Here is a 17,309-nt window from a genome sequence, read left to right as displayed (position 1 = left end):
GGAAGCTGCTGTTTTCAGCATACAAATCTGCTTGTTCTGAGTCATCTGGAAAAAAAAATAAATCTAGGAAGCCTGTGTTTGTGTTTGTGATTAACTGGATTATTAGTGGAGGTCAGTGCCTGCTCAGGAGTGACGAGGGGCCTGTGGTGAGCAAGCCCCTGCTCGTAGGATGAGGGCAGGCAGCCTTCTGCTGTGTTTCACAGAGCAAGAACTAAATCTCTTTCACTGCATTTTGGCATGGGCTCAGGTGAACTTCAGGAAGATAATATATCCCGCTCATAGAGGGATGTGGTAAAATTTTCTGGCAAAAAATCCCTCAGATTTGGCAGAACAAACCGATACTTTCAAGAAGCACCACCCGGGGTAAAAAGGCCATTGCCAGGTTCTTGATGGTGATTCAAGCCTGGATGAAGCCGTGCAGCCAAAGTGCAAAAGGAGCAAATGGCTGCAACTCCTGCCAAAACTCTTTGTTACTGGAAAATGGCCCGCCAGTGGCAGCTGGACTGGGGAACAGCTTTCCATGAGACGAAGGGCAGCTGGGTTCCCATCATGGACCTGGGTGTTCAGCTCCGAGCGATGCTCCCTGGGACCTCGTGTGCTGCTGAGCTCCGGCTGGTGTTGCTTTAGTTGGGATTAGGTGGAGCTGGTTGAAGAAACCATGTTTTGAATATTGACCATAGGCTTTTGAGGTCAGAAGGGTTGACATGGCCCAGGGTGAAGCAGTCTTCTTGAGGAGGCCCCCATGGGGTGCCCAAGGTCCCTGGGCATCGCCTGAGGACCGACACTGGCCGGGTGCCATTGCTGCAGGGTGGAACAGGCACTGTCCTGCTCTGCAAGGATCATTTCAACAAAGAGTTGGCAGCTCCGTGCAGAAAACAAATAATTTCAACATCTGCTTGGGTTGCGTTCAGTTGTCTGGTGTTTCACTTTATGGGTTGAATGAACTTGCTTCCTCCTTGCTCGGGGGAGGAGTTAATGATTTATGGGTCAACTGGCACAACTCTGGTCTCTGCAGGATTTAAACTTCTCTGCGTAGAGCCATATCTGAGTGTGTAGGCATATCGTAACCCCTCCTGTAGTGCTGCAGTGCCTGGAGCTGGGGGCAGTGGACGAGGACAGCCATCGCTTTGCCTTGTGAGAGCCGAACACGCCGGATCTCGCCATCTCCTGCTGCCAGACCTCCAGGTAAGACAACTTCGAGCCATACAGCTTTAGGCACTGCTGCTCTTGGGAACTGGATTGGAGCTTTCTTGCAACTCTGGCAGGCACAAAGTTTAGTAAATTAAACCAAGAGCTGCAACAAGGGTCAAAGGAAAGCCAGAGGAGTGAAACAGCCCTGAGAAGTGTTAGGTTTAGGGCAGAAAGCATCAAGACAGACTCTTGTTTCCAGGTGGAAGATAGGCACTTGGGGTGTACATAACGTTGGGAGGGTTTGGCCTCATAAATAATGATCCTGGATGACAAAGGCAGAGAGGACTCTTGCTGATCTCTGGGAGTGCCAGGCTAGTCCACATTGCACTTAAATTCCATTTTGTAAAGCAATTTGGTCTCCTGAATGACTTGTATGCTTTATAGCTTTAGTCCAGTTGGTGTTATTTGCACAAAACTGATGTATCTTTTTGGTTAGATCCTTCCCTCTCTTTCTCTCTGTATGTAACTTCTGGTTGGGGGACTGTACTGACTCCAGCAGGATTTCATCTGACTATGAATTTGCTTCCAAGAGATTTATTACTAAACCAAAATGTCTTACTCATAAATTTCAAGGGGACTTTTTCTGGAAGGCATAAATAAAGGCGTGGCCCTGCAGGTATTAATTTGGCTGGTTGGCTGGGGAGAACACTCTGTTGGCAATATAGTGGTTTTAAATTTTAATTGAAAGCTGCATTCTGAAAAATGCAAGTAAAGGAGACTAGTGGAATAAAGCCTGTGGGAATTGCTTAACATATACAATCAGTTGTCCTGTTTATGTTGTATGTTCTTGTCTCTAGTCTGGTCTGCTGGAGTCAGCCTTCCTCACCCAAATCCAGCTTTGCCCCAGCAGCCCAGCTCCTCCATGCTGGGTCTTGGTCCCATTGGCAGAGAGGAACCAGCAGAGGAGCTGCTCCGCTCTCTTGCAGAGTGTTGCAATAGCTCCTGCAGCTTCTGGTCCTCAGCCATGACTGTAGGAACTGCTCAGGGATGGAAAAACGCGGCCTGTCCATCTGGGCTATGGTTATCCTGAGTGTAAATGCTCCCCTGCTATTTTTACAGATCTCTGGCCTGGAAAAAGCATGTGGTAACTTCTGTGGGATCTCCAGGCAAGGGGGCTGGAATAAAGAAAGATGCCAGCTTCAGAGCCGGGGAGGCAGAGCGATCGTGCCACTGTCCTCAGGTTATTCCTCAACGCTGCTCTTATTGTGGCTGTCAAGAGTAAGTGAATGCGAGGAGGGAACGAGTCTGTCGGGATGAACTAAGATCCCTCAAAGGAAAACCTTCTCCTGGGGTTCACAGGACTTGGATCCTTTGCTTTTCTTTGCTGCCTTTGTGTTTCGAGATCATTGTAGATTTTTGTGGTCAGAATCCATCTTCCTTTGCCTTTTTTGTCCTTTCTGTGTAAAATGAACGTAAAATTATTCCAGCTGAAAAAGGTGCAATGATTTATACTGAGAGGAAACAGTCCATCTGGAGTTTTTGACCACTTTTCAAACTGCTGGATGAGGTGTGAGGAGCAAACAGGACCTCGGGGGGGGTGATGCTCCTCCCCTGTCCCTGCCAGCCTTGGCCATCCCCAGTCACAGACTGCGCTTCTCCTCTTTGTTTCTAGCTTTAAGGAGTTTTAAGGCCACTGAAGGGTCCTTTCTTGGACTTTCAGAGCAAATCAGGCCTGGGCTCCCTTTACTTTTCCTCCCAGCGTCTTTCTGATGGAGTTTCTGTCGGTAGGTGCCTGCGATGCCCCGCCACGTCTCCCATCTGCAGAACTCAAAGAGCAGCACCGTGGCATTACCACGTTTCGCCATAGGTCAGTGGTGGAATACATCTGTCGTCCAGGTTATGTGAGGAATTTTAATGTCCAAAACTTCCTTGTTTGTGGAAGGGACGACGAATGGCATGGACCACAGGAGATCTGTACACGTGAGTATCTTTTGGGCTGACTTTTGGTTTATTTCTTTTGTATTCACTGGTGCTATCAGCTCATTTTGTTGGAGCAGTATCCAAAGTCACCTCGTGGGATAGTGGGAGATGGATGACCTGACATGAAGCACCGGTTGTATTCCACTAAGTACTGGTAGTGATGGTAAAGGCTGGAACCTGCTTTGATGCTGGCTGTTCGATTGCTGACTCAAAGGATGTTCTTCTGCTCAGGCACTTTCTAACTCTTGGTTCAAAAAAAGTATTTCCAACTTGCAGTGGGAGAATCCTTTAGCCATGAAGAGACGCTGTCGTGCTTGCCAGGCTTACTGCAAAACCCCGCTTAGACCGCAGAGGCTGGCTGCAGGTCCTGATGCAAGTCTTAACAGCATCATGAATCATGGAATAATTTAGGGGCGGAGGGGAAATCTGGAGGTCTCTGGTCCACTCCCTTGCTCACTATTGGAGGAGTCCTCTGCTTTCCTGCTGCATTTTCTGAGAAACTGAAATGAGAACTAACTCCCGTCCCGTTGTCTCCCAGCAAAGTCATGCCTCTACCCTGGAGAGCCGACCAACGGCAGACTCGTCCTAGCAGAAAGGTTCACTTTTGGTTCAACAGTAAACTTCGTCTGCAACACTGGGTAAGGCAGGAACACTTAGGGCACAGGTCCTCTTCTTCCCCAGTGGTTTTTCTGAAGTCTTTTCCCTCTAGATTAAAGCCTGTGCCTACCAGTGTAGGTAACTGCAGGCTGTGATTGAAATACCTTTTAAGCTTCCCTCTGAGAACTTTGGGACTGAGTTTTCTTAATCTCGTACTTCGAGGCAGTTCTTCATGAACTCAGGTTCACTCTCCTGGCCCTTTCTAACCCATTTCCAATGTCTCAATATCTTTTTGAAGAAAAGACATCAATGCTGAACTTAAAGCTGTAGTGAGAGCTACAGCTGGCTGAGAAAGTAGGTTTTTTCCTTAGAAACCGCATCAAAAGCCAGTGTGTCATTGGAAAAAATGACATCGATGGCAAATTTCTGATCAGCTGTTAATTATGATAAAGAAGCCAAAGCCATCCTGATTGTGAAGTAATTCCCTCTCCCCTGTTTCACACAGGTACAGACTGGTTGGAAATTCTCAAATTCAATGTGTGATTAGAGATGGTGGTGTTAGCTGGGACAGGGATGTTCCCATCTGTGAGCGTAAGTAGAGTTCCTTAGTTGATCTGCTGCTGAAGTGTTACTGGGGATGGATAAAAAAGCAGTCATGTCGCCCTGCTGAGGATTTCAGCAGTTGGATGCATGGTGGAGTCTGGAAAGACATTTTTTAAGCCGTTTTTCTTCCTGCATCATCCTGCAGAAAAATTTATTCACTGGGAGTAAGGCAGCTGCATGTAGGACTGGTATATCCCAAAACCACCCCGTGCCTGGGTGACAGCTCTGCTACCTGTGGGCTGGCGTGCAGCTCCCTTGAGACCTGCCCTTAATTTCTGCCTCTTCTGGCGCCTCGTCTTTCAATGTTTTTTCTTACCAGACCTTTGGTTCAGAACGAATTAAATTCTTTTCTCTCTTGTTCTTCCCTCCCTCTGTCATTTCTCCCCCCCCTTCCTCCCCAGCAATACCATGTTCACCCCCTCCAGCAATAGCTAATGGAGACCACAGCGGAGCCGACAAAGAGCTCTTTGAATACGGTACGTCCGTCACTTACTGGTGCCACACCGCCCCGAGGGGAGAGAGACCTTTCTCGCTGGTGGGAGATGCCTCTATTTTCTGTACGACCACAGATAACGTAAACGGTGTCTGGAGCAAACCAGCCCCGGAGTGCAAAGGTCAGCTGCTCCCACGCACGGGCACTGCGGCAGCACCAGCTGTGGCGCCTTCTCCGCTGCCTCCTGCCCCGTCTGCTAGAGCTGTTTTCTTCCTTGGAGCTGCTTTTGTTGCAAATGAGTCCCTCCGAGTTTGGTAGCAGGAGCAGGAATTAGGGTCTCCCATCGCAGGGAGCACGACTGCTCACCAGGTCAGCAGGGGACATGGGAGTGGGATTTTTATCAGCGCTCGCAGACCAGACGATGCACCTTGCCTGCCGGCCTGTGTAAAAGAATTCAGAAACCTGCTGCGGTGCCTGCTGCCTTCCCTATGTCCTTTTCACGCTTTGCCTTAACATAAAAATGCTGTAATATGGAGTAAGGAGTTCAAAAGTCTCGCGCCGGCCTGCTCCCTCGCCATGTCCGCTTTGAGCCTTTTTGATGAACACGTCTCGTGCTACGGGGACGCTTTTATGAGCGTAACTGCTGATTTCCCTAAGCGGTGGCGTTTCCCTGACGCAGTGGTTAGCTGTGAGTACCCGCGAGTGGAGAACGGGAAGCTGCTGAGCGGGCACCGGGCTGAGTACACCTACAGTGACAGAGTCGTGTTCAACTGCAACTTCCGCTACGCCCTGAACGGCAGCGACACGTCCACGTGTGGAGAGAACGGCCTCTGGGACCCTCCGCTGCCGCTCTGTCAGCGCAGTAAGTGCGGGGGTCCGAGCGCTGCTCCACCCGATCCAGCAGCATCGCTTCAGCCAAGTTTCCCACCCGTCTGAAAAAGCATTGGGTCAGGAAAGGGATGGCTCCAAGATTTAACTTTTTGGGGTTATTTTTGGCTAGTCAATCCGCAGCACGAAGGTGACTGGAGGAATTTATGACTTGGGGCCGTAGAGACTAAAGCCTTGTCCCCGTTACAGCCGGTGATCATTTCTCAGTAGAATTCAAAGGGACTAAATGAACCTTTCTGTATTTAATATTTGTAAAGTTTGGTGGTAGACCCTCAGTAGAAACTTTATTAAAAATGACATCTCCTTGTAGCAGTGAAAATCAACCATGCAGTCTGAAATTATTCATACATTTTCATTTGTCTCCTTTGCCTTCGCTCGTTAGCATTACTGAGCTCAGGCAATTAAGTGCATCCCAGAAAGAACAATACGAGCCCACAATTTTCACCCAAATTCTTTCTCATGTTACGTAGCATTCTGGGCCTCGCTGATTTGTCACTGGCGACGTCCCTAACTTTGTATTTCATTCCTAGGTAGCTGTGACGACCCTCCAGACGTGCGTAATGCTGTTAAAGCAAAACTTGCTGGCAATCTGTTCCCTGCGGAGACTGTCATTACCTACGAGTGCAGGGAGGGCCACCAGTTCAGCCCGGGAGAAACCACCCGGCACGTGAAGTGTCTGCCAGATTTTACGTGGACCGAAACTCCACATCCTTGCGAGAGTAAGTGTCTGTTCCTTTGGCTTGCTTACCCCTGTGGTCTGGCAAAATTATTGCTGAATGAAGAAACTGTATGTGGTCTGTTGTGGTGCAGATTGCGGGGTGGGGGGAGCGGGTATGCCTCAGGTGCCCAGCTTGGCACGTCTCTGGTCTTTGCTGTGACTCTTCAACTCCTTGGATTTCTTCCCCAGCCACAGAGTTTCCTCTGCTTTATTTACCAGCTTTTCTTTCTGGTCCCTTGAACCTGTGGGAAAAGTCACTGTGGTGTTGAGGACCCCTTGCTCCATCTAAGGAGAGGGTGCAGTTGCAGAGTCCCTTGCAAACACCCCGTTCCCCAGGAGCACCCAGGGACAGTGCTGGGGCAGATTTAGTGTTGTGGTGTGTCTTTGTCTCACGTTCGTCCTTCAATTTACGATGAACCTCCTGCCTGCCAGACCGCTTTGCCACGGTTTCACCCTTGCTGACGTTCGGTATTTTTCAGGAATTCGTTGCCCAAATCCAGACGTCAGGAATGGAAAGCCTTTACATTTTTGGGGAAAGAAAGACTATTATGCGTATGGAGACAGACTGGAAATTAAGTGTGACGACGGGCATGTTCTCAAAGGTCATAGTGGTGACATGGTGCTTCGGTGTACAAGTGATGGTAGTTGGGACCCAGCAGTACCGGAGTGCACTCCAGGTAGGTGAGAGTGGGTGAAGCATCTTGACTTGGCAGCTGCTTCTTTTTGACTGCAAAGGTTTGGGTCACTCTACAGCATAGCTGTAGACACTTGCAAAAAAATAAGAAAATCTACACATGGCCTTAGATGACGGCAGTAGTGGCCAAGGAGAATTCTGCCCCACTGTCATGTATCTCCAGATCTAGTCCTCTTGTGTTAACTGGGAAGAAATAGGCAGCAGAAGATCCAGACGGATCATTGTATTGCCTGGGGATCGCTGTGGAAAAAGTATGGGGTTTTGGCAGGGGGCTGAGGTAATGTCTGGGGAGGTGGGATGCAAAGGGTTGGGTGTTGGTACCTTCTAGAGGCTTAGGAGGTTCCTAAGAAGCCTGGGAGACATTTGCCCAGCTGGAAGGGGATGTGGTTTGTGCTTTGGACCACATGCGGGCTGGTTTGCTGACATGAGGCTTGGGGTCAGAGGATGTTCTCAATGCCTTTCACCTCTCAGAAGAAAAGGCAACAGCGTCAGTAACTGCTGAAATTCATAGCCTAGCGGTGGGGCACCATAGCAACATCCGCGAGCTGCTGGAAGCAGCCTCAGCCCAAAAGCTCAGGAAAACCTTGCCAGGAGGAAAGAGCCTGCTCCACCTCGCAGGGCAGCCAGCATCAGATCATGGACGACCCCTAGTCCCAGCCCTTATGTTGGCTGTGAGATGCTCAGCAACCCGTCGAGTGCAGCTCAGTGGGAAAGCAGGGCTGCAGTCCCTGGGACAATAATGGTGGGTGGTGTTGAAACCCCCCCCCCAAGAGGAGGCTTGATCAGGCATGGCCTGAGCTCTGCAGCATGGGCCTTTCCCAACAGCCTCAGAAGAAAATGATTGTAGGAGCAGAAACTCCTTTAGAGCTACAAAGCAAGTGCTGAACCTGCATCTGGATGATAGTCACCCTTTTTCCTTGGGTTCAGATGTTCTTAATAACTGTCTTCTCCCCAGAAAGCATCTTCATTGGAGTTCTTTCTGAAAATACATGACATCCTTAATTTTTCATTGTTTCTAGAACCTCGTTGCCCAAGGCCAGATACTGCTCATGGAAGAGAGGTTTACAAAAGCAAAAATGACTACACAGCTGGTACGCAGCTGAGGCTGGCGTGTGATCCGGGCTACATCCTCAGGGGCCAGGACTTGACCGAGTGTCAGGCTAATGCCAGCTGGGCTCCCCCGTTGCCGTTCTGTGAAAAAGGTACATGTAACGCAGGGCTGAGAAGGAATCTTGCGCGTCGGTGCTCAGAAACAGTGACCTGCCTTCAGCGCCTTCTTGTGGGGAATTGTAGTGACCTCTGGCTCTTGAGCTGAAAGGGTTCAGGCGTCCTTTCCCTGGAGATGTGACCCAGGTGGGCGAGAAGTGGGAGCCTGGAGCTGGCCCAAGGGGCAAGAAGCCAGGCAAGCAACTTTGTGCGAATTTGCCGCGCTGCAAACATGAAGTTAACTCTCGCACTGATTTCCCAGAAGCGATTTTTATGTTTTGCCTGAACATAACTGAGCATTTCTTATCAATTCCCTTTATTCCACAGCCTGCGGCCCCCCTCCCCAAGTCACCCACGGGCAGCACTCTGGCTTTGGGCAGGAGCAGTTCCCCTACGGCACAGAGGTGACGTACCGCTGTGCAGAGGGTCTGTCCCTCATTGGGGACACATCCATCTACTGCACCTCCGACGACGGGGTGAACCTGACGTGGAGCGGACCTGCCCCCGAGTGCAGGGGTGAGTCGTTTCTCCTGTACGGGATGAGACTGAAGCCAGGACCTGGGCACGATGCTGGAGCTAAGCCCCAGCCCCCCTGTCTGGGTCCAGGAGCTTGAAACCCAGAATGGTTTAGTGACCGTGCGGCTCCTCCAGCTCCTGTGCAAAGGTCTCAGCACCATGAGGTGCTCAGCAACACCAGGGACTGGCAGAGTCTCCTTGGGGGCAGCTGAGGGCCAATTCTTGCGTTTGAGTGTAAACCTGATGCAGAGAGCGTCAGGAAGAGCGGCTCTGCGCCCCCTGCCCTGGTCCCCCGTTGTCCCCGGGGAAGGGCAGCAGCCAAACCCACCGCTCCCCCCCTCTGCTCTCTTCCCGCAGCGGTTTGGTGCCCCAAGCCCACCGTCGAGAGGGGAAGGATGACTCTGCAGAGGTTCACGTTTCCCTACGGGACGGCCGTGCGGTTCTCCTGTGACGAAGGCTTCGCGCTGCAGGGTGATGCCGAGAGCCGGTGCCTGGCCGACGGCGCCTGGCACCCTCCCCTGCCCGCCTGCCAGCCAGGTGGGTACCGGACCCGGGCAGATGCCCCACAGCTGGTTTGCACAGGCCGGGGATGCTGCTCCTTTGAATCACCAGTGAGAGGTGGCATTTGGAGGGTGTTTTCTCCTCCATCTCCTCCCATTACTTTTTTTTTTTTTTTGGCATGCCTTTTCCTTTCAGTTCTCTGTCCCCGACCCTCGGGACAGGAGGGCCTACGGGTTCACCCTTTAAAATTACAGTATGAGGTGAATGAAACTCTGTCCATCTACTGCGACCGTGATGCCCGCCGAGTAATAAACTCAAGAACTACCTGCTCAGCTGATGGCACTTGGGTACCACCGCCCACGTGTGTAAGTACCACCACCTGCCCAGGCTTCATCTGCCTCTTGCCCCAGTTACAGACTGGTCTGATTCCATGAATGTGGTTGCTTCGTTACAGCAGGGCTGGCCTGACTGAAGGGCTGCAGTAGGAGGGGGCTGCTCAGCACGTAGGTCCCCGCAGCAGGGTCTCATGCCCTCTGTTTTGGTTCTTTTAAAGAAAAAGCGTGATACGTGTGAGAAGATTCTTCGCAACAGGGAAGATTTCCAGTGTGGAGTTCCTCTGGCAGAACTGAAAACTCTGCTGGAAGTCCAGAAATTGTACCTGGAGATCCAGAAACTTGAAAAGGAGCTCAAATCCACAACATATGGCTGACTGTCGTCACTGGTACCATAAGAACCATCCTCTTTGCGTGTTCAATAATCGTGCTGACTGAGGAATTTTTTTATTACTTTGTAGTTCGTGCTAATACTTAAGTAGCCAGAACAAAATTTTCCGATGAGTCAAGGAAGAGATTTGGTCACATGGGGAGTCAGAAAGTGGCTTCTGGCTCATTCTTTAGAGCTCATGGGTCAGGTTTGTGCATCCCTCTCTACATTTTAGAGCTTTACAGTTAGGTACGTTAGGTACGCTGGCAAGTGTGCAGCTGGAAGGGGACTGAGTGGGAAGCATTTTTTTGTCAGACCCAAGCGTGAACACGGGGAGAGCCCCCAGCCCACGCTCACCGCACAACTGCTGCAATCCAGCATAGCCCGTCGCTACTCTGTTCTCATGTCGCATTCGTTATTGCGAACAAGCGCTGAACTGCCTAATTAGCTGTGACCTTCAGAGCAGGCACCATGAAGATCATTTCAAAGCCTGTTTCTAGCAAAACAAAACCACCAGGTTTTCTTCCCGAGTAGGACAAATGTGTCGGAGGCCACGGCAGTGGCTTTTGCTGCATCTTTGTGCATGCACCAAGAGCAGTTGTTGGAAATAAAAGTGTAAAGAAAGAAATGGCTGAATTTTCTCTGCAACATCCAGTGAAGGGGAAGTGCTCTGTTAGCACGCATCTTGTGATTGAAGCAGTACTCCCTCGCCACGAGGCTATAATAAAGCTGCAATTGTTATGACCGCTGTGTCTGGCTTTTAATAATTCTGTCCTACCTGTAGTAGAGAGGCTCTTCAATAACCTTTGCTTCATTAGGCACGGAGGGCTGCAGTGCAGGGGTGTGTGGGGAGCGTTCGCACGTGTCCCCCCCCGGGTACAGAGGCCAAGTGGACGAGCAGCACCGCCCAGCACGCCGATCAGCCGCTCCCTGCGCTTCAGAAACGCGCTCAGGATGCTGCAGAGCGGTTTCAGCTGTAAACCAGCTTTATTCCCACTGTCCCCCCACCCTGGGGATGAAGGCAGAGCAGCGTTCCCTCCCCCAGCACATCCTCGCTGGGGAGTTCAGGGAGGGCAGCCCTCGCCTTGGGCAGCTCAGAAGGGCTGGGGGGTGGCAGTGTCGGCGTGGCTTGTCTGGCCTGTCCCCAACTTCCCACAGCTGCTTCCCCTTCCCCAGTGGGCTCTGGGCTGGGAGAAGTTCTCGCCTTCCCGCGGCGCTGGCCCAGTATCTCCCCGCACCATGCTGGTGTTTCTGCGCTGGCCGGGGCCGCTCCTGGCAGTGGTGGTGCTTGTGCTGGAGCCGGCTGGGAGTCTCGGTGAGTGTCGCTCCTCTGCTCGTTTTCTTTGCTTCTGCGGCTCAGCTTTGCTTACGGATCAAATCTGTAACGGTCGGGTCAGTAAAATTCAGCAGGAGACCTTCCTCTCGCCGAAGTCGCTGCTGACCCCTTCCTGCGCCTGATGTTTCTTCTGAGCTCAGTGGCTGCTGCCAATTGCCCGTCTCTCCTCTTTAGCTGCCCCTCTAGATACTTGCAAAGAGCCACTCAAAATTCCCGATGCTTTTCAAAAGCCTTTGTTTGGGGTATGGACCCCCCCACCTGGGACCTGCGCTGGCTCAGAGGCTACAAGGTTGTCCCTGGGACAGCCCGGGACCAGGTCATTTGCTTGTAGAACTTCTCCTGGTCTGAAGTTTAGAACTTCTCCCGGTCTGAAGTGCAGAACTTTTGTCACCTTGATGATCCGTGCAGTAGCTGAGAAGTTGTTCTCAGGGTCAGAGGATGTCCTTACGGTCTGGGGCTCCAGATGAGGATGGTGGTAAGACGGGGAGAGTCAATTAAACAGGTAAGAGTTTTTACCATTTAATTAAAAGGGTCATAGTTGGCAACTTGAGTGGTATCAGGTCGATAGCAAGGTTGATGCTTAAGCCCTGAGGCAGCCTGGAGACATGCTGAAGGTAGCTGGTGAATTCTCATACACCCCGCAGGCTGGTCTCAGTACAGGAGAAGTGGGGGTCTGCTGACTAATGAATGTCTCTAGGAAGAGGAATAACTCAGTTTCTGCCTGGGAAATGACAGTTCCTTTAAAAACAGGCCTTTTGAGAGACTTCTCCAGTGTACACAGCAGCCCCGGTGCCTTCCTGCAGAGGCATCTGCTGCCCCCCGGCTGCCAGCACCGCCTTGACACCCTTTCTCTCTTTCTTCTCTTTTTCTCCCCTCTTTCTTCTCTTTTTCTCCCCTCTTTCTTCTCTTTTTCTCCCCTCTTTCTTCTCTTTTTCTCCCCTCTTTCTTTCTTTCTCCCCTCTTTCTTTCTTTCTCCCCTCTTTCTTTCTTTCTCCCCTCTTTCTTTCTTTCTCCCCTTTTTAATTCACGGTGGTTCTCAGGAGTCCGTTGTCCCAGTTCAAACATAATACCTAGTACCCATGTCCCAGGACCTAAGCTGGGGCCTGGGGAAGACACATAGGAGTACAGAGATGCTCTTTCCATGGGCATTGGTATCAGAGGCAGCATCGCCAGCGCTGCTCCGGTGCGGTGATGGTGAGACGGTGCCTGGGCTGCTGCTGCACCACGGTGTGAGCCGGGTGTGTTTCGAACAGAGGCGCGCTGTGTCTTGGTGACCTGCCAGCAGCTGTTGTAAGGAAATCCCAGTTATCTCTATGTGACCAGCCCCAAAATATTCCTCGTGAGAGATACAGTAGCTGGACAAAGGAGTTTTTTGCTGGGACAGCAGCGATGTACGTGTGCGTGGTAGAGGTTACGCGATTGTTGGAGACCCTCTTGTTTGTTCTAAAGCTCGAGGTGGGCTACAGCACCCCGGGGTCACCCCAGCCCTGAGTGCGCAGGTGAGTTGTTACTGTGACCTACGAGAGCAAGGGCTCCGAGGAGAGGGCAGAAAGAGTTTGATTGCATGCAATGGAAACGCTACGTATTTGGAGTCCTCCTGAGGACGGCTGCTCAAGTGCGCTCATAAACCCCTAATCTCTCTGCCTCAGTTGCTGCATTTGTAAACTGACTTGTCTTCTCCTGCTTACCAGACAGTGGTGCAGTGACAGCTGGTCGCCGTAGCTGTATTCAGCAAGAATAACCCTGAAAAAACCTGGGTTTTGGTGTTCCACAGAGCGTCAGTGTCCCGTCCCAGAGATCGCCCACGGACAGCTGAAACCTGCGCAGAACTTCACCTACGGCAGCACAGCCACGCTCGAGTGCGACGCTGGCTACGTCCCCGTGAGTGCCACCACCACCGTGCAGTGCCTGAGCAGCGGCAGGTGGTACCCGCGGGTGCCCGCCTGCACCCCAGGTAGGCACAGGTCTCCCTTCCCTGTCCCTTGTCTCCCACGGGTGATTGCCTGGTTGTGCCTCACCAGGAGCACGTGCAGCGTTCGCTGGAGAGGGGTTGGAGGATGGGAACCACAGCGAGCTGCCCTGCCTGACGTTGGTGGCAGGATTCCTCCCTGCTCTTTCATCGCCCCGGGGTGACGTGGCAGGGCTGTCCTGACCAGGCTGCCCTGCCTGACCGCAGGCTACACCCGCTGAGGCGCAGAGGTGTAGGACAATAAAGACTCTCATTAGATTCACATCACTTGGTGAATTTGTCACTTTTTTTTTTTTTCCATTTCATTTCACACACCCCCCTCTACCCCCCAGCGATGTTCAGGGTCCCCACTGTCCCGTGCTTCTTTCTGGGGTTTCTGCCCTTGCCCAAGGGGCAGGCTGGGTTCCCCCAAAGGCAGGACTCAGTTCCATCCCCAGCAGGTCTCTGGGGGAGACCTCTCAGCTCTGAGGGTCCTTGTTGTCCCCTGCTCTGTCACCAGGTCGCTGTCCCTACCCTCCTGCTGTCGACCACGCAGACCGAAACCCTCAGCGTGAGTTTTTAGTTGGGACAACCGTGACCTACTTCTGCAGAACTGGATACACTTTGATCCCCGAAGTCTCTCCAATAATTACTTGTCTTGAAAATTTCACGTGGTCCGCGATCCCAAAGCTTTGCCAGAGTAAGTGTGCCGTTTCCTTCGCTTTGCCAACAAGGCATCAATTTAATGGTGTGGAAATAACACCATTTGAAAAACAGCCGCAAGTGCTGCTGTGCCATAAGGGCTTTATTGAGCAGTGCTTTGGCTCTCACCAATAATAATTTTGCTGTTCAAAGGGTAGCATGGCTGAAAAGAAAGAGCTGCAGCTCACGATGACTATTTAGCTGTTCAAACAGCGCTGCAGCTAGTAATGTATCATCCCTTCCACACAATTTATAGCTAATCATGGGGCTCAGGTCATTCTGCCTTCCAAGAGAAATGGTTGTTATCACACAATTACCATCCCTGAACACGCCAGGTTGGTTAGGGATGTCTGTCAGCGTTAGCAGGCCACTTGGTAGGTTCTCTGGATCAGCAAGTGACCACTGTGGGAAAACACCCCCATGTGAATATCTCCTGCTCCCCCTTCCTGACCCAAACCGTGGAAGCTCTTTCTGATGCTGGTGTTCCTCAGAGATACAGTGTCCCAGCCCGGCTCTCCGCGACGGCAGAGAGATCAGCCCCAGGAAAGCCGAATACAACTTTGGGCACCAGGTGGAATTTCAGTGCAAGCCTGGCTATGTGCTGAGGGGCAGCCAGAGGATCCAGTGCTGGTCTGATGGGACGTGGAGACCCCCCGTGCCGTACTGCGACAAGGGTGAGCGTGAACGGCGTGAGCACGGAGGGTGCCGGGAATTGCATCTCTGCAGGGGTAGGAACAGCCGTGAGAAAACCGCGTGACCTGAGCATCACTGCCCAGAGATGGTAGCGTTGGGAAATGGGCTCCCAGTCACACCGTTAAATGGCTTTAACGTTTTCATCTTCTGTCAAAACTGTAATTGATTAAACGTGTTGAGTAATGGGACTTGCGGCCATTTCTCAGAGGACTGTTCAAGGGGTTTATGATTCTCACGATTCCCTGACCCTGTTTATGAGCAGGATGATTTCTCAGGGAAAAGAGGAGGGGATTAAGGGAAGGTCAGCTGAAGGGGAGGGGGTAGAGACACATGCTGTGGTACTGGGGCCGTGCCATGCTGGTGGATTGGGGTGGTTATCTGGGTCAGTCTGGGATCACTGGTAGAGCCAGGGCCAAAGCTCTCAAGAAGTGAGAACAAGTTTGATGAGTGCAGCCCTAAGTATAAACATCGAGAACTGGCTCCTTCTGTTACTTCCCTGCACTTCTGCCTCCCTGATTGAATGAAGAAAATCTGAATTTTTCCTTTCTCTGTTCTCTCCCAGTTTGCGGCCCCCCTCCACAGATCACCCACGGGCAGCACTCTGGCTTGAGGACGGAGCAGTTCTCCTACGGCTCCGAGGTCAAGTACAGCTGTGCGAAGGGTCTGTCCCTCATTGGGGACGAGTCCATCTACTGCACCTCCGACGACGGGGTGAACCTGACGTGGAGCGGACCTGCCCCCGAGTGCAGGGGTGAGGCTTTTCTCCTGTACGGGATGAGACTGAAGCCGGGACCTGGGTGCAGCATCAGCGCTCGGCACAACGGGATTAAAAGCGAGCAGGGATGCTGGGAGACCTTGCTTCCTTTGCAGGCTTCTTTGCAGGCTAGGCAGCTCCATCTGGGGATGAGCCACATGGAAATAGGAGACTCTGGTTCTCCTACGCCAACAGCCATCAGGCGGTCAGGAAGAGCGGCTCTGCGCCCCCTGCCCTGGTCCCCCGTTGTCCCCGGGGAAGGGCAGCAGCCAAACCCACCGCTCCCCCCCTCTGCTCTCTTCCCGCAGCGGTTTGGTGCCCCAAGCCCACCGTCGAGAGGGGAAGGATGACTCTGCAGAGGTTCACGTTTCCCTACGGGACGGCCGTGCGGTTCTCCTGTGACGAAGGCTTCGCGCTGCAGGGTGATGCCGAGAGCCGGTGCCTGGCCGACGGCGCCTGGCACCCTCCCCTGCCCGCCTGCCAGCCAGGTGGGTACCGGCTGGAAGCTGAGCCAGCGGCACCTACGAGGGTGCAGAGAGGTTGGGGTGCAGCGTTGCCAAGCTGTGTCTGTCCTCGGGGCTCCCCTAGCGCCTTCCCCTCTTTGCAGAAGAAACAAACTTCCCAAAGCTGACGCTTGCCAGGCAACAGCTGAACTTTTCTTGTCGTTCCTTTATAAAGGAGGCTTTAAGACAGGTCAGGAGGCACCATCATTACTGACTTTCCCTTCAGTGCACATTCTCACTGACCAACGCCAATCTGCAGGCTCTTGCTAGGGGATGCCTGAATGGAGACAGTCAGAAAACAGCAAATGCGTTACACCTCTCAGGGGCTGTTCTGACCTTCACCCTCCCTTCTCAAAGGGCCTGTGGAAGTAACGTTGCTTTCACGTTTGGTTTTGCAGCTCCACAGATCTGAGTTCACCTGCACTAGCTCAGTCTTTGCAGACTTCGTAGGGGTTTTTTTTCTACCTACATAATGACCCTCTTGCTGAGCTGCCTTCTGCTGTGGGTTTTCCTTGCAGTTCTGTGTCCACAACCACAAGTGGCCAATGGAAGGCTGAAAAGCGCTTTGGATGGTAAAATGTGGTACCAAATAAATGCAACGGTTACTTTTGAGTGCCTTCACGGATACCAGTTTTCAGACGATGGAGACGTGTCTTTAGAAGACTCTTGGACAGCCACGTGCTTGCCTGATGGCAAGTGGACACCGTTGCCCAAGTGTGTAAGTACCATAGTCTGGCTGAGTTCCTGGATGGATTCTGCCTGACTTCTAATAACTGCTTGAACTTCTTAAAGGCTTTTGCTTTATGGTGCCAACGAGGGATGCAGTCTGTGTTGGGGTGGTGCATGGCCAACAGGACAGTTCAGACTCCGAGCTGAGGAGTGGGTGGCTCTCCATCTGCTGCAGTGCAATCTTACATGCCTTTTTTCCTGGGTTTTGTTTCTTTTGTTTTACTTTTTAACAGAAGAAAGAAGGTGGCGCTGAAGTTTGCGAAGAGGTTCTTGATATTAAATCAGTCTTTGAATGCGATGTGCCTATAGCAGAAGTGAAAACTCTGCTGGAAATACAAAAACTGTTTCTGGAGATTAAAAAACTGAAGGTGGAACTAGAAAACTTGAACGAGGAAGTCCTGTAACGCATCGTAACTGTCACCTTTCCTTTGGTGAACATGCAGTTTGTGTAGTCACAGTATCTATGAGAAGGCTCTCGGTGGCTTTATGGTTTGTGCTTGCATGCCTATAGCCAGAGGAATAATAACCAATGTATGGGAGATGGCTCTTGTCATGCTAGATGCTAAAGCATAGAGAGATTTTTGCTCTTTTCCTTAAATCTGACAAGCTTGATTCGCTATTTAACAAAAGTGTTGTTTCCCATTTTGTATTAGGAAGCATAGTAAGAAATTAAAT

The 17,309-nt window shown here is 51.7% G+C and overlaps 2 protein-coding genes across 2 annotated transcripts; both read left to right on the top strand.

The window, feature by feature from the left end:
• The first annotated feature begins 2,321 nt into the window (after positions 1-2,321).
• LOC104346306 (complement component receptor 1-like protein) lies at positions 2,322-10,629 on the top strand. Its single transcript, XM_086476554.1, has 13 exons — positions 2,322-2,409; positions 2,920-3,111; positions 3,650-3,749; positions 4,214-4,299; positions 4,713-4,925; positions 5,424-5,606; positions 6,163-6,351; positions 6,830-7,027; positions 8,064-8,246; positions 8,578-8,766; positions 9,124-9,303; positions 9,463-9,632; positions 9,821-10,629. The coding sequence occupies exons 1-13, from the start codon at positions 2,322-2,324 to the stop codon at positions 9,974-9,976; spliced, it is 2,127 nt and encodes a 708-aa protein (XP_086332680.1). The 3' UTR covers positions 9,977-10,629.
• A 579-nt stretch (positions 10,630-11,208) lies between these two features.
• Positions 11,209-17,038, top strand: LOC147413977 (zona pellucida sperm-binding protein 3 receptor-like). The gene is made up of 8 exons (XM_086476735.1): positions 11,209-11,284; positions 13,080-13,259; positions 13,774-13,953; positions 14,447-14,629; positions 15,211-15,399; positions 15,711-15,890; positions 16,424-16,623; positions 16,868-17,038. The coding sequence occupies exons 1-8, from the start codon at positions 11,209-11,211 to the stop codon at positions 17,036-17,038; spliced, it is 1,359 nt and encodes a 452-aa protein (XP_086332861.1).
• Positions 17,039-17,309: the final 271 nt, after the last annotated feature.

The sequence above is a fragment of the Leptosomus discolor genome, chromosome 21 (assembly GCF_034619465.1).
Source record: "Leptosomus discolor isolate bLepDis1 chromosome 21, bLepDis1.hap2, whole genome shotgun sequence".
NCBI lineage: Eukaryota > Metazoa > Chordata > Aves > Leptosomiformes > Leptosomidae > Leptosomus > Leptosomus discolor.
This window is presented reverse-complemented; position numbering and strand designations above follow the sequence as displayed.

Bases quoted from the DNA above. Each gene is read 5' to 3' on its own strand.
- LOC104346306 (XM_086476554.1), top strand. From the start codon at position 2,322: ATGCCAGCTTCAGAGCCGGGGAGGCAGAGCGATCGTGCCACTGTCCTC. The intron at 4,926-5,423 runs GTCAGCTGCTCC...TCCCTGACGCAG, and splicing joins ACCAGCCCCGGAGTGCAAAG to TGGTTAGCTGTGAGTACCCG. The intron at 9,304-9,462 runs GTGGGTACCGGA...TTTTCCTTTCAG, and splicing joins CCTGCCCGCCTGCCAGCCAG to TTCTCTGTCCCCGACCCTCG.
- LOC147413977 (XM_086476735.1), top strand. From the start codon at position 11,209: ATGCTGGTGTTTCTGCGCTGGCCGGGGCCGCTCCTGGCAGTGGTGGTG. The intron at 11,285-13,079 runs GTGAGTGTCGCT...GGTGTTCCACAG, and splicing joins GGAGCCGGCTGGGAGTCTCG to AGCGTCAGTGTCCCGTCCCA. The intron at 13,260-13,773 runs GTAGGCACAGGT...CTCTGTCACCAG, and splicing joins GGTGCCCGCCTGCACCCCAG to GTCGCTGTCCCTACCCTCCT.